The 21,490-nt window shown below is 31.0% G+C and overlaps 1 protein-coding gene across 1 annotated transcript in view; it reads right to left on the bottom strand.

Annotated features, from left to right (window-relative positions):
* LOC129960744 (G-protein coupled receptor 83-like) overlaps positions 1-21,490 on the bottom strand; it is a 39,273-nt gene continuing 17,783 nt past the window's right edge. The window contains exon 3 of the mRNA XM_056074358.1: positions 1-1,601. Within this exon, the coding sequence (XP_055930333.1) occupies positions 114-1,514 (1,401 nt within the window). The 5' untranslated portion in view covers positions 1,515-1,601 and the 3' untranslated portion in view covers positions 1-113. The remainder of the gene's footprint in view (positions 1,602-21,490) is intronic.

The following is a 21,490-nucleotide window of genomic DNA, read 5'->3' as shown; positions in this document are numbered from 1 at the left end:
ATAATACAAAATTCTTCCAAGCATCATATTCTGTTTCTTGAATTTATGATACATGAGAGGGATTAAATGTGCTTTCCCGTCTTTTTAGATCCGTGAAGAGTCTGGTAACCAACCTACACAAATGTTTCCGGTTCAGTTGAGTTTTTGTACCTTTTCTCTTTAAAAAGATAATGTTTCTGAGTTAAATTGTTTCTGTTAGGAGACTGTTTAGATCTGCAAATTGCATCTCCTGTTGTTTTAGCCGAAGTTTCATGACTTAAAGTTTGATTGGAATTTTCATCGTTTGTTGTAGCATGAATTGATAATTGTTTCTCATATCCCACGGTATGGAATTCTCTTGACTGAGAACTGAACGTGGAAAATTTCAAAGAAGAATTTGTGTTCCTAGAAACAGTTAATTGCATTTTATAACTTCGGGCCAGAAAATGCGATGCTTTTTTCTGAGATTTTATTCTTCTGACAGAAAGAATCCATTGCAGATGCGATTTAGCAACTTTTCGAAATTTGTCATTTAGCCAGCAGTATATGAAAGGATTGCAACATACACTACTCATAGCAAACCAGTCGCATATAAGCCAAACAATGGAATTGTGCTTTCTAAAATCCGTTTCCCCCCGAGCGTCTTGATAAGTATGGTATATGTTCATAGGCAACCAGCATATTACAAAAGTGATGAGAACTATGACAAGCATTTTTATTGTTTTCCATTTTGCTTCTCGTTGATATATCTGTTGATCCAATGTAACTGATCCTATGGATTTTCTGTTCCAAATTATTAAGCATATTTTTACGTAAATGATAATGCTTATTGTTAGTGGTCCAGCGAATTGTAGACCTAACGCTATTAATGTGAAAATCTGTCGATACTTGTAGTCAGGAGATGGATATTTCATTTCACAGCGAATTACATATTCATATGTTAGCTCATTAGTAACATGACTCATGAGTGAATAAGGGAAAGATAAAATGAAAGCGGTAAACCATATGAGTACTATTTTGTAAATCGTAGTTTTATAACTTGGCCGTGGTTTTAGTGGATGAGCAATGACTTGAAATCTATCTAAGGCAATGAATGCCAAAGTCAATGTGGAAGCAGAGACTGACATTCCTCTGAAAAGCGGCAAACATTTGCAGAGGAAAAAACCGAGTGGCCAGTTACGACATAAGATTTCAGTCAACTCCAAAGGTATGTTGAGGATAGTCATCATAAGATCTGATATGGAAAGATTTCCAATATATAAATTCGTTGTAGACTTTTTACTAGAGCCAGTAAATACTATTTTACAAACAATTATATTTCCAAATAGTGACACAATTATTATCAAAGCATAGAAAAATATGATGGTAGCGTTTAGTAAAGTAGAATTTTCCTGAAATTTATCGTAATATTTAGGAGTCCAATTTACAGCTAACTCACTGGTGTTGTTTCTGGATATCGAAGATGACGCATTTGAAGTTAAATTCAGTGCAACTTTTATGAGTTTAATTTTTGCAAGAACACTCTGTACTGACATGCTGGATTTGATATCGATTAGTTCATTCCGTGATGAGACGGTGAAATTCAACAATCATTAGTCTACTTCATACTTTTATAAAAGGACCTGAAAGAAAATAAAAAAGTGCTGAATTTTTTAGCATAGTAAATTTAAATACTTTAAGCCAGGGGCTTAGCATATGTAAATGATTCCCGAAGCATGGGATTATTTTTTCCTCAATATTATATTCCTTCGCACTTATTTATAAATTATCCTCAATATATACTTGGCTTTAAAAAATGGCAAGATTTACTTTTTATCTCCACGACAACCACTAACATTAGCGTCGGACGTCTAAATTGCCTTTGTCTCCCCCCTCTTATCATCGCTACGTTATTGTTTGAAATTCTAAATGTGACATTTTTTACAGTTCCTTGATCTAAATATCTTTGGAAACTGAAAAAAGTACAAAATGATAAACACTAAAAATATATTGTTCAATAATAAAGGAATGATGTAATAAGTAATTGAAAATATATTGCATATAAAATTAATAACCAATATTTAATAATTATTCGATTACTTTATTTTCTAATGAACTAAAGGAATTCGAAGTTAAGAAGACTTAAAAATGAGTAGATTTAATAATTATATTTATCAGTTAAAAGACAAAAAAAAAAAAAAAAATGGGGAAGGCAAAAAACATTTCTCAAATTTATCGTCAAAATAACAAACAATATATAATTTCATATTTTAAATAAAGGTAATTAAAATTTTTATAACTAATTTAATTATAATAATTAATTTAATAATAATTTGTAACCAATGGTCCCCTGCTCTTAATCACCGTCCATTCTCGAGAAAAATCTCAGAAATACTTTACTGCATATTTTCTTTGGGGAAATACCCTAACCGAGTTTTCCAATCACAGTCATTACATAAAATGGATAATTTATTAGTTTCACCTATTTTTATTTTATATGAAAGCTCCTGACTTCTAGATTTGCCATCAATAATCATCTACCCTTTCACCCCCACTTTTGAGGGATATCGCAGTATCAAAACTTAGACAGAGGTCCCAATATCAACAACGGGGCAGATTTCGTCAATTTTCGTCGCCATTTAGTTTTGCCACTATGATAGCACAACTAAATAATCCAAATATTCTATCATTACTATACAATTATTATTTAAAATAGCATTTTCTTTTGCTTTGATAACGCATATTTTATCGAAACTGGTTTCCATGACTATATTAATACCATTAATGAAGTCATTGAATTAGGCTAGAATTAATAAGATTAATTCAGTCATATTAAACAACTTTGCTTGTCACAACAAAGGTATTATAAGATTAATTATATAATTAATCTTATAATATCTTAATCTTATTAATGAATTATATAATAATAATAATCTTATTACTAATTATAATTATTAATAAGATTAATTCGGTCATGTGAAACAATTTTAATGAACTATATCTTGTCACAACAAAGGTATTACAACAAAAGTAGAGTTACAATAATAAGATAAAAAAATACTCAATAATGGCAAATGATTCTGATTGGTTAACAATACTTGAAAGTGACGAAATTCTGAAGTTGACTCTGAAAATTAATGAAATCGGTCATTTGTTTAGGTTGAGGGCTGTGTCAAAATTTTATTTTGTGATATATTTCGAAGTGGAGAGAAAGGGGGTAGTCGACCACTGAGGATGTATCGAGAAATAATAAACATTCATTTGAAACAAAAACCTTTGAAATCAGCACAGCGGTTGTGGTTGGAAACTCTGTAGTGAGTTTTCTCGCACAAAAGATGTACTGCGAGAAAATCCTTTTTCATTTCCTTTTGAAAATGGAGGGCGAAGGAGTGACCATTGACGACATATCTAGAGGACAAAAGTTTTGCTATGAAGCTAAAATTGGTGAAATTGGACCAGTGATTGTGTTTGAGTGTTTGGTTCAATGGTCATATATCGATAACTTCATATCAAATGAACTGTACCGAGCTGATGTTGATCAAAAAATTTCATATCATTATTTAAATTTTATAACAAAATAAAATGACAGTCAAAACAAGAGAAAATAATTATTATCTTATCTGATTATTGAACGATATTTTAAGCAAAATGAATTAAACAAAATGAAATGACATCAATCAAATCAGTGGTTAAAAAATTTTTCACGTCAAATTAGGATAATTTACCAAAGCATAACAATCCAATTATAGTTATTATTCTAACAGCTTTAAAGAAGTTAATAAATATTTAGTAATAAAGTTATTATTTAATAAAAACATGAGTATTAGTCTTAATTTCTCTTAAGTAAAAGTATTTACCGAAATATTTCTTCCGGCAAATATTTTTTTGAACTAGCACTTTGAATCTAAAACGATTATAAGTTCTTTTAAAAGTAAGAATTGTACTGAGCACCACAGGGAAATAATCATACGTTGCAAAACCCATGCAAATATTTATAACATTCCAAATGTTTAAAAAGATTTTTCCATATGTTTGACGCCCGTTGAAAGTTGAATTTTTCTTCTTTTTCTATTGGGTTCAGTAAAAATTTAATCAGGACAAACAATTTGAAAAGTACCTACGTACTCGCATTATAATCCTAACATACACAGCTTGCATAATAATAATATACTTTGATTTTCCTTAATTAATCCAACAATAAGTGACAAAAAAGCCGACGCCAGCAAAAATCTATACAATTTTTCATCCACCATATTGATTGCTTAGCCGGCCAACTAAAAACTGTCGATAAAGTGCGACACCATGTCAATTATTCTCTGAAATGTAAAACAAATTATAGCCCGGATGAACAACAATTGAAATATACGTCTAATAATCTGTCGACTTTACGTCGTCGATATCCACCACAGCGATTTCTTAGCCAAGCGACTAAATACAATCGGTAAAATACAAAATCAGATTTACTGGATGTCACATCGGTTATTCTGATAATGCAGAGCAACTACAGACTAAATAGGTGACAACTGAATCAGATGTTCGACACCCCGCTGACTTAACCATTGTAAACCATGTTGTCAATTTCGAAGAAAATTCACATATTTTTGGAGTGTGTGCTATATGATAATTAGAAGCTGGGTTTTAAAATAACAGAATCTTTGGTATGCAGCTCTACATTTCCTTCTGAAAAGATAAAGAATTTTACAGGCGAAACTTTTAATTTCTATCTGATGGTGGAGGGAAGGGAGGTAATTACCCGCTGCCTCTGCAACTACTATTTCTGGAAAATTCCATTATGATCCATTGTTATGAAAAATGAGACCATTAATTTACAAGATCCCAAATGTTTATATCTTTTTAATAGGACTCGATACATCGACATTTTTTTCTACAATTGCCATAAAATCTGCTTTGTTTTGTTTTATTTAAATGTAAACTGTTCAGAAATTTAAATTTCAAAATTCTTTTTCCGTTCAGAAATTTAAAATTTAAAATTTTTAAAATTTATAATATGTTTAGAAATGCTTCTTTTCATTTAATTTTCAATACTTGACAACTTTTTTTAAAGAGTCCTCTTAATGAACTTAATGGAATTAGACATCCGATTTTCGATATCTAATTTAGTTTTGGAGCAAAAAAGGATTTCTCCAAAATTTTTGTGATTTTTTTTGGACTTTCACTTCTATTTAAAAAAAATTCCAATCAATATTTTTGAAACTCGATGCTTTTTCTATTAAGTCGACATTTCTGACTCTGTAGAAAAAATTTCAAGTACTATGAATAAAATGTGTTTGACTTTTACCATTTTACTGTAGATACAATTTCAGAAAAAAAAAAAAAAACCCTGCGAAAGATAAGTTTAAAAATTTAGCGCAGTAATATTACAACTAAACCAGTTTATATTAAAACAATTACTTTTCTCAACAATAACCAGACATTTTAAAGCTAAGAAAGGAATGATTTTATAAAATTTTATTGCTTCCATAGTTAATAATTGCTTTGGTTTAATTCAGCTATAATCAGAAAAAACAATGGAAAGATTAAAAGAAATTTTTTAACTATATTTAGAAAAACATGCTTAATAATCATTATAAATAATTTAAATAAAACATGAATTGAAAAAAAATCGTTTGAAGCAAGTAAAGCTTCTAGAAAAACGAATTGAATAAGAATGAGTTTAAAATCATCTATACAAACTTTTATAATCAATATTTTTTTACATAAAACAAAATCATATTGTAAAAAGCAGTAATAAATTTGGCTTTGCTGAAATGAAAATATTTTGGTAACACAAACACAATCATTAATTTCGGTGTCACTAATGAATTTGACAGCCAAATAATAAAATATTTTTTATTCAGCTATTTTATTTGAGAAGTCTTATTTACGTGTTCTATATCCCATACCATTCATAATAAAACGATGTGTCTCTTTGTTAAATCGTGGCACTTCCAAATCTATCAAAATTTTAGTAAGAAACATATCATGTTATCATTTTGAAAAAGCTAATCTTTTGAAAAAAATAGCCCAGACTTGATGGGCAAATATTAAAACAAGGACTTGTGAAATACACTAACAATCAATACAAAAATCAATCAACAACTGTAATCAATTAATAAATAAATCTAACAATCAATCAACTATACAAACAATCAATAAACAATAAAGTTTTCAGAAAAATCCTTTATTTAACTTCAAATTTTAAAAAAAATCGGTGGCTTAGGAGTAAAAATACAAAATACGCTCGTCTCTTGATATCGCAAATGCCAAAAAGACTTCGTATCTCGCAAAATATTTGTCCGATCTTTTTGAAATTTTCAAGAGAATTTAAACACAAATCCAGAGGTAATTTTGAACCCAAAATTCAAAAATCGGCATTTTTATCACCTTAATTACCAAATCACCTTAAAGAAAAGAGCGACAATAATTAAACGAAACAATCATCATTCCTGTTTCTTTGAATATGGTCGAAAACCACTACAATGCATTAAATTATTTTTTACAGGATTATGAAAATAAAGGTGATGCTCGAATGATACAAAAAGTTTTGATTTTGGAAGGTAAAATTTTACTTTTTAAATAGTGAATAGTTTTTGCTGAATATGTAATTCAGCGTATAAATATTCTTTATCAGCCGAAAAACCTGCTGAAAGGGATTTTGCTATTGACTTTTCCTGATTCAGATGAACAATTATTTCTCTTTATTAGAAATAGCAAAGACTTTTTTGAAAGATGTAAAATGAATTTGTTCGAATCGTGTTAATTGCTCTTATTATTCAATTATTATTTCGAAGTTGCATTTATACATGCATTTTATCTCAATTCATTCAGTGTACCGAAGAAATGCATTTTTTAATGAGAATATTAATATGCATAATATTTCTACGAGGTGGATAAACTTTACAACTCCTTTTTTATAACAGTGTTGTTAAAATGAAATTTTACGGTTTAATATGCAAGTTCCTGCAATTAGTAAAATGTATCTTAATTATTCAAATAAATATCCAAAAAATAAACATTATATGTGAAAGCGTAACCATTTAATCTTACGACTCCCCCACCCCACCTCCGGAGGTTCACGAAGAAAAAAAATTAATACATAAATAAAATATTGAATTGAAAGTGATTGGGGCAAATAATATAATTTCGAGTCAAAAATCTTGTTGACATGAACTGTGGTTATAAAACTGGTTACCAGTCTGTTAAATATCCGGCAAAATATGAAAGCTCCGATTAAGAATGAAGAAGATCAATTCTCAGTTCAATTGTTTTGTGTGCTTTTTTCCTATAAAAAGATCTATATCAGCACTTGTGAAGCAACATTCGTCTTTGAAATAGTATCTAGCGAATCTCTTGGTCGTGATATATTTTCTGGATATTTTCTTATCTTTGTAGATGCTTTTTTTTCACTCATGTAATTTTTAGTATAGTGTTTAGATGTCTCTGCACCTAAGTTAAATACTGGTCTCCCCTTGCATGCCTTCACAAAATTTAGAGAACAGCTTAAAACAGAATGCGGACGAAAGTGTAAATTTGAAGTGAGTTACAATCCTTGGATACCTCGGGATTGAGATACCCACCTTTGGAAGAAGAGCTCCAGAAGGGTCCAGCCGTGTGAAGCATAGAGTACCCAAAGCGAAATCATTCATGTTAACGGCTTAGATGAAGTTGTGTAAATCCTTTAAAATCTCTTGCAGCTCGGCAGCAAAGGCTATGACGTGGTTCCTTCATCTTTAGATCCAAATCATTTCAATCGTGATGTAATTTTTCTCATAACCAGCTGTTATTTCAGAATGTGTAACACACTGTTTATTGTTGCTCTACTTCTTTATATTGTTAATTAATGGGCGGTTATATTGTTAATAATTTCTTTCATACCACAGCATCTGTTTCAAAATTTGGATGGACGATTATATTTATTAAGAGGTAGGTTAGAATTAGAACCCACGCATAGTATAAACTAAACATTCTAATTTCTTTTTATATCATGTATACAGCTTACTTGCTACTATTAAATTTCTAACTGTTATCTTTTCATATTCTTTCTCTGCAGTCTTTTTCCTATAAAAAATTTTGTCCATGAAAAATACTCGTACTTTCCAAAATCCTGCAAAAATATTAAAAGATTGCTCGACAACCAAAATAACTCATATAACCCACCCCTTCAAAAAGCATATATGTGTTGAGAAACGGTTATGTAAAAATTAATAAAATGATGTGCGATCCTTCTTAACTTTGTGATATTTATAGAAAATTTTTTTATTGTTGCATCTCAAACATATGTGGCACTTAGATCACGATGAAAAAAAAAAACTTTTGGTGGTCTTTAAAATGAAGCCAGCGTTCGATCTTATCCTGGCGCATATCTTCAGGATATTCTGGCAATAGTGTATACTTGATTAGAGTCGTCTGTATTAGAAAATAAAGATGGTCTATATCAGAATGAATGGCACTCACTTAAGGATGAGATTGTTTTAACCATCCGTAGACAGAACTTTTCTGAGATCCATCATGCAATAAAAGGCATTATATAGAAGACCACCATGCATAAAAGCATTATTCATATTTTTAATTTGAATAATGCTAAAATGTTTTTATTATTTAAAGGCTTCTACACATTTAAATAAAAAAATGAAATTCAAAAGAATGGAACTTTTTTTTTAATAAAGGCTGAAGCATAAGAAAAATAACTAGAGCTTGGAAACAGGAGAGAGACAGGACTGGATTAAGTCATCAAGAAGTCCTTAGATAATGGAAGTCTCGGTGTCTCCTTTTCTTCCACATCAGTTTCAAAGTCAAATATATTTCTATTGATTTTGATTTAATTTATATATAGTTTTCTATTGATTTTGATTTAATTTCTATATAGTTTTCTATTGATTTTGATTTAATTTCTATATAGTTTTTTTTATTGATTTTGATTTAATTTCTATATAGTTTTTTATTGATTTTGATTGAATTTCTATATATTTTTTGTATAGTTTAAGTAACTTATTTCGACAAGTTGAAATAGTAAATCATCATCAGCTGACTACTCTGACCCGCCCGAACCGCACAGAAAAACTTGAATGACCGAACCGCTGCAATTAGCAACACTGGCGGGAACTGTGGTTGAGTCCTGAGGGCCATCACCGGCCACGGTACAACCCTTCTCTAAAAAAATACGTCCCTTCATCGATGGGAGGCTCCAGAACCCCACCTTTTCGTGTATCCACAAGGATGTCGAGAACCCACTACCATGGCGGAAGTTTCTCATCCTCAATTACGAGGTGCCCCCTCCTCCTATGGGACAAATGAAATAGTAAAGCATTGCGGATCACTATCACTATCAAGATATTTGATTTCAGTATACTACGTATAAAACAAATGCAAAATAAAAATTTGAAAATAATTTTTTAAAAATTAGTAAAAAAAGCGATAAATCTTTTAAACATAATGTAAATTCTATTTAATTATAGAATCGTATATTTTTTAAATATTATAAAACAACATATTTCTTTAGAATTATAAAGTGATATAATATGAAATTTACAAAAATATTATTAATTTGGAATATTGTTAGCACAATGTTCCAAAATTTAAGTGATACTTGATTTTAATGAGGATAAACTCATGCACGATCTTCTAAAATCCAATTAAGATACAAAATTAATATACTGTAAAAATCTTTCAAAAAGTTCGAGGCATTTTGACTCCTGAAAGTTGCAGGACCCCTAAGCAGGTGCTTGCTTTGCCTACTTGATAATCGGAGTCTGGTACGAGACACAAAATTCTGAGCCTTTGTCGCTTATTACACAGGTAGTAATAATTGATTGCCACAATCGCTGCTTATACTTAGGTGTTACAAGCCCCCCATCTGCAGGATTTTCACTATATTTTAAAAGAGTCTATAGTCATTTGTGAAAATTTGCATGATATTTAAACTCATTCTGATGTTGTAACTGTCTTAATACTAAACAAACTCTACTATTTATACTCTACTAACAAATTTTACTATTTATAAAATAATAAACAACAATTAATCATAAATAACAAGATAATGCTTCTAGACAGGAGTATTGAGACGACAGTATATTTTGAATTGCATATTTTTATTCATATTTTAAATAACATTATATACAGAGAAACTATCACGTGAAATTATAAACCGCAATAAAAGGGTTAAAATATTGTAGAAACATTCATTATTTATAAACCCTATACAAAATAAAACGATTCATCAATAAATGTATTCTGACATTAGATTACATTGATAACCACAAAATCACCATTAGCATTTTTTGGCACCAATCTAATTCTACTGAAAGTTATAATCGATGTAACAAAAAGAAATGGTACTTGAGAATTTCTAAAATCTGGAGATCTGGAAACTACATCGCCTGTTTGAATTACTTACCAATGAGGATTTTTATCTTTTTTTTTTTTTTATGAAAGATGACATTCTTTACTTACAAATAATAAAATAAGTGTGGTAACGGCACTACACGCCTTTCGTATCTAGATATTTTGAACAAAGTCCACAATTGCAAAATTTACCATCAACTTTCAAGAATGCTCGATTTTTTTTCGCTCTAAAAGGCTTGAAAAGAAACTTATAAAAATAAGAAATATGGAACTCATTGAAATAATGAAATTCAATACATTGCTGCCCAGCAATTCGAATTAGAATTTGAGAGCATTTTTCCTAAAATTTACTGTTTATCTCTTTAAAAATTAATATTTAGAACTCAAAGAAATTTCCTTATATTATTTAAGCTTTCTTTGAATTTTAGCAAAACTAATTCTTAGCTACAAAAATTCATGAGTAAACATAAGAATACGAGATCATGTGAATATGTAACATATTTTTTCTTATTGCATAACTACGAAAATCCATATTGCGTTGCGTTACATAATCATTTTCTTGGAACCCCAAAGCTCCTTTTCTCGAAAGATTTCACGTAAAGTAACTTGAAAAGTCTTTTCATAGAATAAAGTTGTAAAGGAGGTAATATGATTGAGTTTATTTATTTGTATGCAATTTTTTTTCTTTCCGCAATTTCGTTAAAATAGAGATATTTACATCTACAGATATTGTCACAAGAATTAAGTCATAAGAATTCGTGTTTTGTAAGCTGTTAAATGTTTTGCATAACAACACACATCAAACGGTGTAATTCACCACCTAGTTGATTTGCATTATTGATGTTTCTTATAACTGTAGATAATCTTACAATGTTATAACTAACTGAAGTTCCAATGATCTTTTCTGTTAGCCATAAGAGGAATGGTAATTTACGAATGACTTTATGTGTCAAACTTTCATATAATAATTTTGTAGTATAGATATATGTAATGAGGGTATATATTTTTAAAGCAAATAGTTATTTGATCATGAAAGGCTTCATAAGAGCTTTTAGAAATTAGAAACCAGTAAATCATATGCATCGGTAAGATGTAATATATCAAAAATGTAAGAAAATATTACTGTGATTAAAAAGTATTTGAAGTATTGTCATCAAACAAAAGGTACTCTTTTATTGGTCAATATTTATTACATTTCTTTCAAAATAAACTCTAACTGCAGGGTGCTACTGACAAAAATTTCCTGATCCTCAAAATAAGAGAAAAAGTATTTTCATAGAGTCCCGTCAGGATTCAAAATTCAAAGCCATTTTTTTTATTGGCTCAATATATTCAAGACAGTGTTTCGTTGTTTATAGAGCCATATTTATAGACTTTTTTTTTTTTTTTGTAAAAAAGTGATGAATAATAACGACATTGTGGAGAGGCGCATTATAGTTATGCAAATTCCATGTGTTATTTCGCCGTAATTCAGATCGTTTTCTATATTTTTAGTGCGGGAGCTTTTTCAATAATGTCTTTAATTGTTAAACAAGAATCACTAAACAATTTATTGATCTGATTATTAGAAGAAGTAGTTGGTGATTCATCAGTGACAGATTCTATAGCTTTTTAGAATGTTTTACACTATAAAAGACTCTTGTTTTTGCTATTTCAGATATTTGTTTATTACAGAAATTGCATTGCGGAAACAAATTTTAATGAATATTCTTTTCTCAATTACATTCGCCATTTTAAAAAATCGATATTTCATTAAAAGCAAATTTATTATCAGATAATGATACGAAATCAAATATTGAAAGTTATTAAATACCGGGTGTCCCATAAATTTGTAAATACTTTAAAAATTCATAAAAATTGAAGGACTGGGTATCTTTGAATGCGGTTTGCGAAACTATTATTCTCATGAAGGGGGATTTTTTTTTGATACAGAAAAAAAAATCAAAAATTTGTTAATAGAGGGCGCTGCACACAAGCAAATCAGTGGAAATATGCAAATTAAAGTCTTATGAAAGGCAGAGTGAGCGATTGACACATCATTTCTAAAGGTTTGCATAAGGTTTGTATTAAGATGTTGACACTGGTGGATAAAGCACTATTGGTAAAGTTGTTTTATGTCAGCAACGAATTGGCGGCTGAAGCCTTACGAAAGTTTAGGACCCAGAAAAGATTGATGGAAGGTTCAGGTCCGATCACTCCTGCTGGACTTGTTTCCCTAGTACGTCGTTTCGAAGAAACTGGAAGTTTGTGTCATCGGCCACGCAGTGGTGCACCTCGTTTAACAACAGTCCGTACCCCCGATGTCTCTTCGCAAATGGACATGCTAAGGGAACAGTCTACAAGTGCAGTAAGTAGCGCACGAGAAGTGGCACGAATAACTGGTATACCAAAGACTTCGGTGTACCGTATCCTTCGTGGTGTATTACAATTGTACCCATACAAATTGCAATCGCTACATCAGCTTTTACCAAATGATACAGTTAAGAGATTGGAATTCTCAAATTGGGCTTTGGCGAAAATTGAAGATGATCCACGATGGCTGCTGAAAATATTGTGGACAGATGAGACTCATTTTGCTTTGCAGGGAGCAGTTAATACCCATAACTGTAGAATATGGGCACATGAGAATCCACATGCTTACACTGAGAAGCCCCTGCATTCACCACGGGTTACTGTTTGGTGTGGTTTCACTGCATCTATTATTGTAGGCCCTTTTTTCTTTGAAAAGCCCTGGAAAAAAGCAGGATGGAAGACATGTTCAGTTAATGGAACAAGTTACTTGGAAATGTTATAGAAGGAAGTGATACCGTCCTTATTGGAACACGATGTCCTTGACACAGTGACATTCATGCAAGACGGGGCACCTCTTCACATCGACACCGAAGTGAAGGCATTTTTGAGAAGAACTTTTACTGAAGAACGGATAATCAGCCGTCACTTTACACATGAATGGCCCCCGCGCTCACCAGATTTAACACCCCTTGATTTTTGGCTATGGGGTTACCTTAAGTCTCGGGTGTACCGCCATAGGCTAACTTCGTTAGTGCAGCTAAAAGAAGCCATTCGCCACGAAATCTCATGCATTCATCCGGATATGCTGTATGATGCAGTTACCAGTGTTGTCTCCCGCTTCCAAACTGTTGTTTGTGGTGATGGCGGACACATAGAACAAGTACTGTAATACTGGTGTGATACGCATGTAAACAATTGCTTGCATGCAAATAAAAGTATTTTTCCCGTAGAATTGTATGTTTTGCTTGTGTTTAGCGCCCTCTATCAACAAATTTTTGAACTATTTCTTTTTTTTTTGGATGAAAAAAAATATCCCTTCATGAGAATAACAGTTTCGCAAACCGCATTAAAATATACTCATTCCTTCAATTTTTATGAATTTTTAAAGTATTTACAAATTTATGGGACACCCGGTATTTATATAAATCATAAAATATTTCACAAATGTTTTTAAAATATCTCTTTTAAAAAATTTTTCAACATGAAGCATTACCGGTACTTTTAAACAACAATAGTAAAAGCGGAATTACAATTCTGATCATATTTAGGAGAAAAACAACAAAATTCCCGTATCTATCATTCCTTCGATTTGATTTTAAAAATCTACCCTATTTTTCACTGTTTGTTTTAAAGTTATATTTTAGTTATTAACAATTCTATTCGCAGATAGTCTAATCAAGAAATTTGAATGAGTGAATTATCTCAATGTCCTTCTAAACTTCGTTTTGTTTGCGTAGAATTCTACCCATATCATTTTTTTTTTGTCTCCCCTTTAAGTTATTGCAAATGCGATAAATCTATATGCTTCATAATCTGCAAGTGCTAAAGAATCGGTTGCATGGGCTTAGTAACTTAAGTTGTGGTCCAAACTTCTATTTAAAACATGCATATGTATCTTTTTTATTTTCTCTTATGCGAAGAACAGAGAAAGTACTTTAATCACTCTAATCATTAAGACTCTAACGAGAGGTTTTCTTCACTTTTCAGATATTTCCGAATTCGAAAAACTTATTTTAGACGTTATGCCTGTCTGTCCATCTGTCTATTTGTGAACAAAATAACTCAAAAACGCATTGAGCTAGACGAATGAAATTTGGTATTTGGACTTGAGACTAAATTTGTAGATTTCTATCAAATTTGGAATGAAATCTGTTCAGATGAAGTCTGTTTGTCTGGTTGTACGTGTGCTAAAGAACTTGATAGCTATAAAACCTAAGGAGCTAGATAGATAAAATTTGGTGCACAGATTTATAACCTAATATGTAAATTCGTATGGAATTTTGAACCAAATGTATCAAAGGGTTGACCATCCGTCGTTCTATACCTTCCCATGCATGTAAATGTCATAATGCATAAATTCTGACACTTTTAACGAAATTCGATATGTTATCTTGTGAGTACAACTGTGGTTCCATGTGATTTTAATTGGTTCGCAAAAAGATGTCTATTGTTTGTTTATGTTTACTTTTGTGTGCATATATATATGTTGGTACACCAAAACCAAAGCACTCATGTGATGTGGAAGTCAGAACAGCGAGTTCCACATAGCTTGCTAACTTTAATTCACTAAAGAGCAAAATTATGAAGTCTATACTAAAAGAGCTTTAGTTGATAGGATACCTTACTTTAATGCTTTCTCGGAAAGAAAATAATGATATGGATTACATGAGAGTAGTCGGAAAATAGTTTAAATTTGATTTTGATAAAATTATGAGAAATCGGACTTTTCCGTGTGAATGATTTAATTCATTTAACCTATTTTTTTTTTATCAGCGCATACGGGAATGGATGCATTGCGTTGTATTTGTAGAAATGATTTAGTAAAAAGGTTTAACAGTGTTAATAAAGCCGATCATATTACCATTCAAAATTTACAATAATTGCAGTGATGAAGGATTGAAAAAGATTATTTTGGTACAACTTGATTGCCACCCAGTATCTATCTCCTGTCTGCGGAAATTAGATTTCTTATGGATTTGCTCCAATTATAACGAACAAGCATCAAATTCTTGGATGGCATGGATTCAGAAATATCTTCACATATAATACTTAATGAATACAAAGTGCCAAGTGTAGAAACTTCATACAAAATTCTTTTCCCTATTCAAGTAAAAAAAAAGAAAAAGAAAAGACAACAGCTAATTTAAGAAGTTCGCCTGTTACTGGTTCAGGATAGTCCCGCTTCTTTCTAGGTGGGAGTTACATGCAAGTTATTTTAATATTGGCCTCATAAAATTTTGAATTGTGTTGAGTTACATGGGGGGGAAACTCCCCCTGGAAACTTCCTTCTACTTCCATTAGCTGATGTTTGGGTTTGTTTATATATACAGGGTGGTCAAAAAAAACTTCTCCTATATATGAAACCCTAGCGGCCTATTCACTCAACCTATCGAACCAAAATTTCGGACATGGTTGTTTGAAGGTATGCGCTGGAGATTGTGATGAATCTAAACAACACAGAGCTCACGGTTACGGTTACAGTGAGAGAATTTCGAAATTTTCGGATAGCAACACCCACTTTTTCCTTGCGCAAATTGATCAGCGTATTGAAAAACCACAAATGATGTTGGAACGAGTACCGTGTGACGAAAATTGCCGGCTTAAAGCATTTGCAAAGAAGAGCATTATATAGGACTAATGACAATACAGAAAGGAAAGAAAAAAAAGCTTTTATTGGAGTGGAAAGTTATAATTACAGGTTTTCAACGTGTTCGCCTTCGCAGGCGACAACGCATTGCATTCGGAAGATTGTGGACAACAATGTCGAATGTAACATGAAAGAAGGAATCTGCATAACTTCACACGTATTATTACATCTTGCAATTCTGACACATCTCGTGGACCAGGCGTGTACACCTTAGATTTCAGATAAACCCAGAAGCAGAAATCCATAGAAGTGTGGTCGGGGATCGCGGTGGCCACGAAACCACAAAGTTATGAGAGATGACTCTATCACCAAAGTGTTGTTGCAGCACTGATTGAACATATTGGGTGACGTGTGGAGGAGCCCCATCTTGCATCCATACAATGCCACTAATGACATTTCGTTGCTACTGTTTAACCCTGTGAATTTTGCAAGGTGCGTCAAAGCTCCTCCTCTCTGTGTTGTCAATAGTCCTTTATAATGCTCTTCTTTGTAAATGATTTACGCCACTAATTTTCGCCACACGCTAATCGTTCCAATTCCATTTGTGGTTTTTCAATACGCTGATCAATTTGCGCAAGGAAAAAGTGGGTGTTGCCATTCGAAAATTTCGAAATTCTCTCACTGTAACCGTAACCGTGAGCTCTGTGTTGTTTAGAATCATCACAATCTCCAGCGCATACCTTCAAACAACCATGTCCGAAATTTTGGTTCGATTGGTTGAGTGGATAGGCCGCTAGGGTTTCATATATAGGAGAAGTTTTTTTTTGACCACCCTGTATATGTGTGTGTGTGTGTGTGTGTGTTGGATATACAAAAAAAAATGGAATAAGTGTTTATTTCTTTAAATATTGAATTTTGACATTTATTTCCAATTACAAAGTTTCATTAAATAAGATAGAAAATTGTGTGACATCCTTTTCCCCTTCTGTAAGAGTTTATAATAAAAAGATAGAAGAATTAAATTTTTATGCATTCTGAATAATGTAAAGTGTCGATTATTAAAACATTTATCTATGTGTACAGAAATTTCACATTTCTATCAACAAATTTTTTTTTTATCTTTAAATTTAGAGTGACTAATCACAAACTTAGATGGGAACATTTATTTTTGAAAGATAGTTTTATGTAATACGCAAAAACTATCATATCTAAATATTTGATTAGAAATGCATCATCTAATCATCATGATTTCAAAGAAATATATTAACCATGATTATTGTTTTTCTCTTTGATGGATTAGCAGTTGTAACTTCGACCTTGTAAAGAAGAGACAAGAAAAGAAATGAAACATTTGAGATATTTCAGAAAAGTACTGGAATTCCGAGCAAGAATAAAATTCGTTGCTCGCAGTTGTATGATTTTTAAAGAATGATATATTTCGGTAACAAGGAACGTTTGGATATGATGAAGATTTATGTTGCATGTAGTCGTTATACTGGTCTTGTAGAAGAACACAAAAGTCGTTTTCCGGATTCTCTGCATCATTTCAGGAAGCCTGCTTACAGAAAGATTTAACTATTACAAACTATAGGATCCTTACTTTCCTGGAGAGGAACAGAAAGGATGAGATATTTCTCACATGATAAATAAACTGACATTTTTACTTTTTTTTTTTCAATTTACTTTCATGCTAGTGTACAAACGGTGTGTCCAAAACTCAAAATTCCAAAATCGATAGTATATTTAAATTTCAAACCTAATAACCGACATCCATATAGTATTCATGGAGTCCATGGTCTGACAAATGAATGTAGCTTTACCTGAGAGAGAAACAGTAATCTTCAAAGCTCTTACTTTTGGAATGGTAAAAATCCATTCTCCGTACAAGAGGTTCATCATCAATGGCCTTTCTGTAAATGTGTGGTGTGACATTTTTAGAAACTCTTTGGTTGGTTCCATTTTGTTCATTAATATGCTAATGGTGACCGATATATTCAGCTAATTTTGACTGGCATTGTGTCTGAACTTTGAGATGAATTGACTTTTGTACTACATTCTTTGAAGATCTTTGCTGACAAATTCAAAAATCTGTTTTTAAGTCACAAATGCAAATATTATTAATTTCATATAAATATCGAATGTGTTCATTTTGAACAAGTTTTTGAGCTCTTCATTTAATGTATTACTGAAAATTTTATAAAAAAAATAATGAAAGTTAACATATGCGTTATTATTTTCTGATTCTACCCTTTTAATAATTTTTCGTGATATATATATATTATTTCTGAAAATTACATCGAAAGTCTCGGCAACAAACAGAAAGTCAAATTACGGTCAGAGGTATAGAAGAATGGTCTAATAAATTCGCCTTTATAATATCTCAGCAAATGTTGCATATATTTGCATGAAACTTTCTGTCTTTATGCAAACAAAGAAAGAGTGTAAGAAAAGCATTTTATTCGTTGCCACTTTTTTACTATGGGGAGGAGACGTATCAAAATGAGTTTTTCTTTTCATTACCTCCCTATGCATAAGTTAAAATATTGCCATAAATTTGGTTTCCTTATTTGGTGAAACTTTGCATTTGGATGTATATGTCTAATTGCAGTATTTAAGGAAATAAAAGCAGTTTCCGCTTTTTTGGGACATCCTGTATATGAATATAAAAATCAGCATTTTAGGGTAGAACGATTATTCAGACAACTTATTTGAAAATTGAAAAAATTAATCGGACATTTAATAAGAACTAGTTTTCAAACTTCTGCAGCAAAATAATAATTTTGTAGAATTTTATGCTCAGCAACTTCATTTCACTTCAGCACTTCATTTTTTCCCACCTAGTAACGGAAGTTTATCTTTCAGTAGGGGAAGAACTTGGGAAAGTAATATGAAATTTCACTGAGGTGATTCAAGCAATAAAACCTCAGACATGGAATTTTCCCCATCGCTAACCTATGCCCAAAGTGCTAAGATATAAATTCACCCTCCAAAAATGAGATGGCATACAACAGAATATCGAGGACTTATGAGATATCATTTCAAATGGTATAAATAAGAGATTCTTGGGATGTTAGCTTAAAATGATTTCGATGAAACGCCGTTTTTTGTTTACTGGACTATTATTGATTTTTTTAAAAAATTTCCCACTTATCCGAGGCTTGCCAGCTCTCTCTCTCAATGTATTTTCTTCGATTTTACGATTCAGTTATTTTATTTTAAGCTTCAATTTCACTTTCACGTTGTCTCGACGAAAAACCGTTTGATTTAATTTAACTACACGTATTTTTTCTTTTATTAACAACCAATCATCGAAAATAATTAAATTATTTTCTAAAATTTAAATGCTGATAATTTCAATAAATTTTGGCAGTTTGATAATTGTAATAATTTTGGGCAGTTTTATACTTGTAATAATTTTGGGACTTAAAAGGTAAAGTTTGTTATTTTTTTTCAATAAAAAGAATGTATTTCAATTGTATTCTGTTGAGAAATATTTTATATTGCACTATTCGTTTCTGAACAAACAAACCATTATTACCTTAGTTATTATATGTTTTGTGGGATACATAATATATTGTTGTAGGGTTATATCGTAGGGAAGTGGCTTGAAGAGCAATGGCTGTACTAGCATTGGTGCAGTCTTGTGACAAATATTAATGCAGAAATACATGAATTCAAACATATTATGTCTGTAGAAGTACTGAAAAAGGGAAAGAGTTATTTTATGCAGAAATAAGATTAATTAAAGACAATGAGATATTATTCACTAAGCAACAAAGCTACCTATTGTAAGTAAGAAATGGATTAAATTCCTCCCAAACAAACTATTATCGTAAGACAAAACAGGAAGAAAATAACGAGAAAAAGGAAAAAGTTTTTTTTTTTTAATTTTTTTTTTATTCCTGCCACACAGAAGGTGAAGAGTAAATATCAATATATGTTCGATTGTAATAGATTTTTGTTTGGGTTAATCATACCAAAAGTGAAAATTCAAAATATATCCATTAATTGCTGTCAGAAAGCTTCTTTAAACAATTGAATTACTTTCCAAAGAGTTCATAATAAATTTCCTTTAATGAAGAAATCTCTTTTTTTTCTTTGAAAAAATCGTAGCATTTATCGAATACTAAATAAATGTCATCCTGAAAACAAAACTGTCTAAGATAGTGTATATGATACGGTTAATTGTTTTCCATGTGAAATCTATATTGACAATCCTCTTTCTACAATTATTTTCATTTCTTTAAATCCAGCTGAACTGAGCGTAATTACAAGTTCAATTTAGCGTCTATATTCCTTCGGATAATGAAAACTAGGAAAAAACAAACAAAGCAAATAAACATGAAAAGTACACTCAATTTCTAAAGACTCTAAATGTACCTCGATCTCGTATTTGTGTTCTCGTATTTGCGAAGTGCTCTTTGAAATAGGTTTGTTAAGTGTATCATCTATTCTTTTAACTACAATTGATTTTTCTGAATTTGTTCATTATTTTCAAGAAGTACTATCCACCATTAAATGTTTTAGCAGGTTCAGTACTTTTTAATTGTGGTGAGAGCTTTCAATTTATTTTTTGTTTGATTCTTTTTCCAAATTTTGTATCACTACCAGCAATTTTCACTCTTTCGAAATGAATGGCTACCTTATATTTACTTACATTACAGACTTAAGAGATTTATTCTGCACTGTTCAGTAATAATGTATTTTAATCATTACTTCTGAACTTTTAACTCGCAGCATTTTTTTCCATTCACAGAGATTTTCTTTTAATTTTTAGGAATTGAATTTTGCAAAGTGCTCTTATTTGTGATACCTCTATCCCATTTAATCGGTATTTAGTAATTGGCAGTTCATTTGTTTGCATGTTTATTCCATTCCTTTTATTATTCTTTTATTATCTTCAGTTCTTTATTCTTTGTTTTTTCATTATTCTTTATGTATCCATTAATATTATATATTTGATTATTCCAACCAAGATTTGCCCTTATGTTCAGTACATATTTGTATAAAGACCAGTTACAGCCTTGTAATTTTTTCTCCTTTTCTTTTCCTAACATTTCCACGAAAGGGCAAAATTTGTCTTTTTAATCTTTGTGTTTATTTCTACTGCTTAGGAATTGAATTTCCGCAGTTCTTCAATTTTAAATGCAGAGGCAAGCGGTTATGTTAAAATTCAAACGACCTTGTTCAAACGGATCTATGAATCTGAACATATCTAATATTTAAAGAATTTGGACGATGAGAGATCATTTTTTTTTCTATGATAAAAATCGATGTGGTAAGTGGAAGGCCCTTCTATTACACTAATGCAAAGACTGGGCACCTAAGACTGAAACATTATTTAAATCTTTTTCTCTGAAAACTACCAGTTTGTGTGAATGTGTGCAAAGAACAAAATAATACAATTTATGATTACTTTTATATATATGGAAAGAGGCAAATTTTATGTTTTAGATTCAAAATATGAATGTCAAACATTCGAAATTTTTTCTGTAATTCTTGCAATTAACAGGTTTTGTTTTAAAACAGTCAGTTATTTTCCCCTAACATAGTTACTTCTTGCGAGTGAAGTTTAAACAGATTATTTTAAAA

Source organism: Argiope bruennichi, chromosome X2 (assembly GCF_947563725.1).
Source record: "Argiope bruennichi chromosome X2, qqArgBrue1.1, whole genome shotgun sequence".
Lineage (NCBI taxonomy): Eukaryota > Metazoa > Arthropoda > Arachnida > Araneae > Araneidae > Argiope > Argiope bruennichi.
Note: the sequence above shows the minus strand (reverse complement) of the source record. Positions and strands in the feature narration are given on the sequence as shown.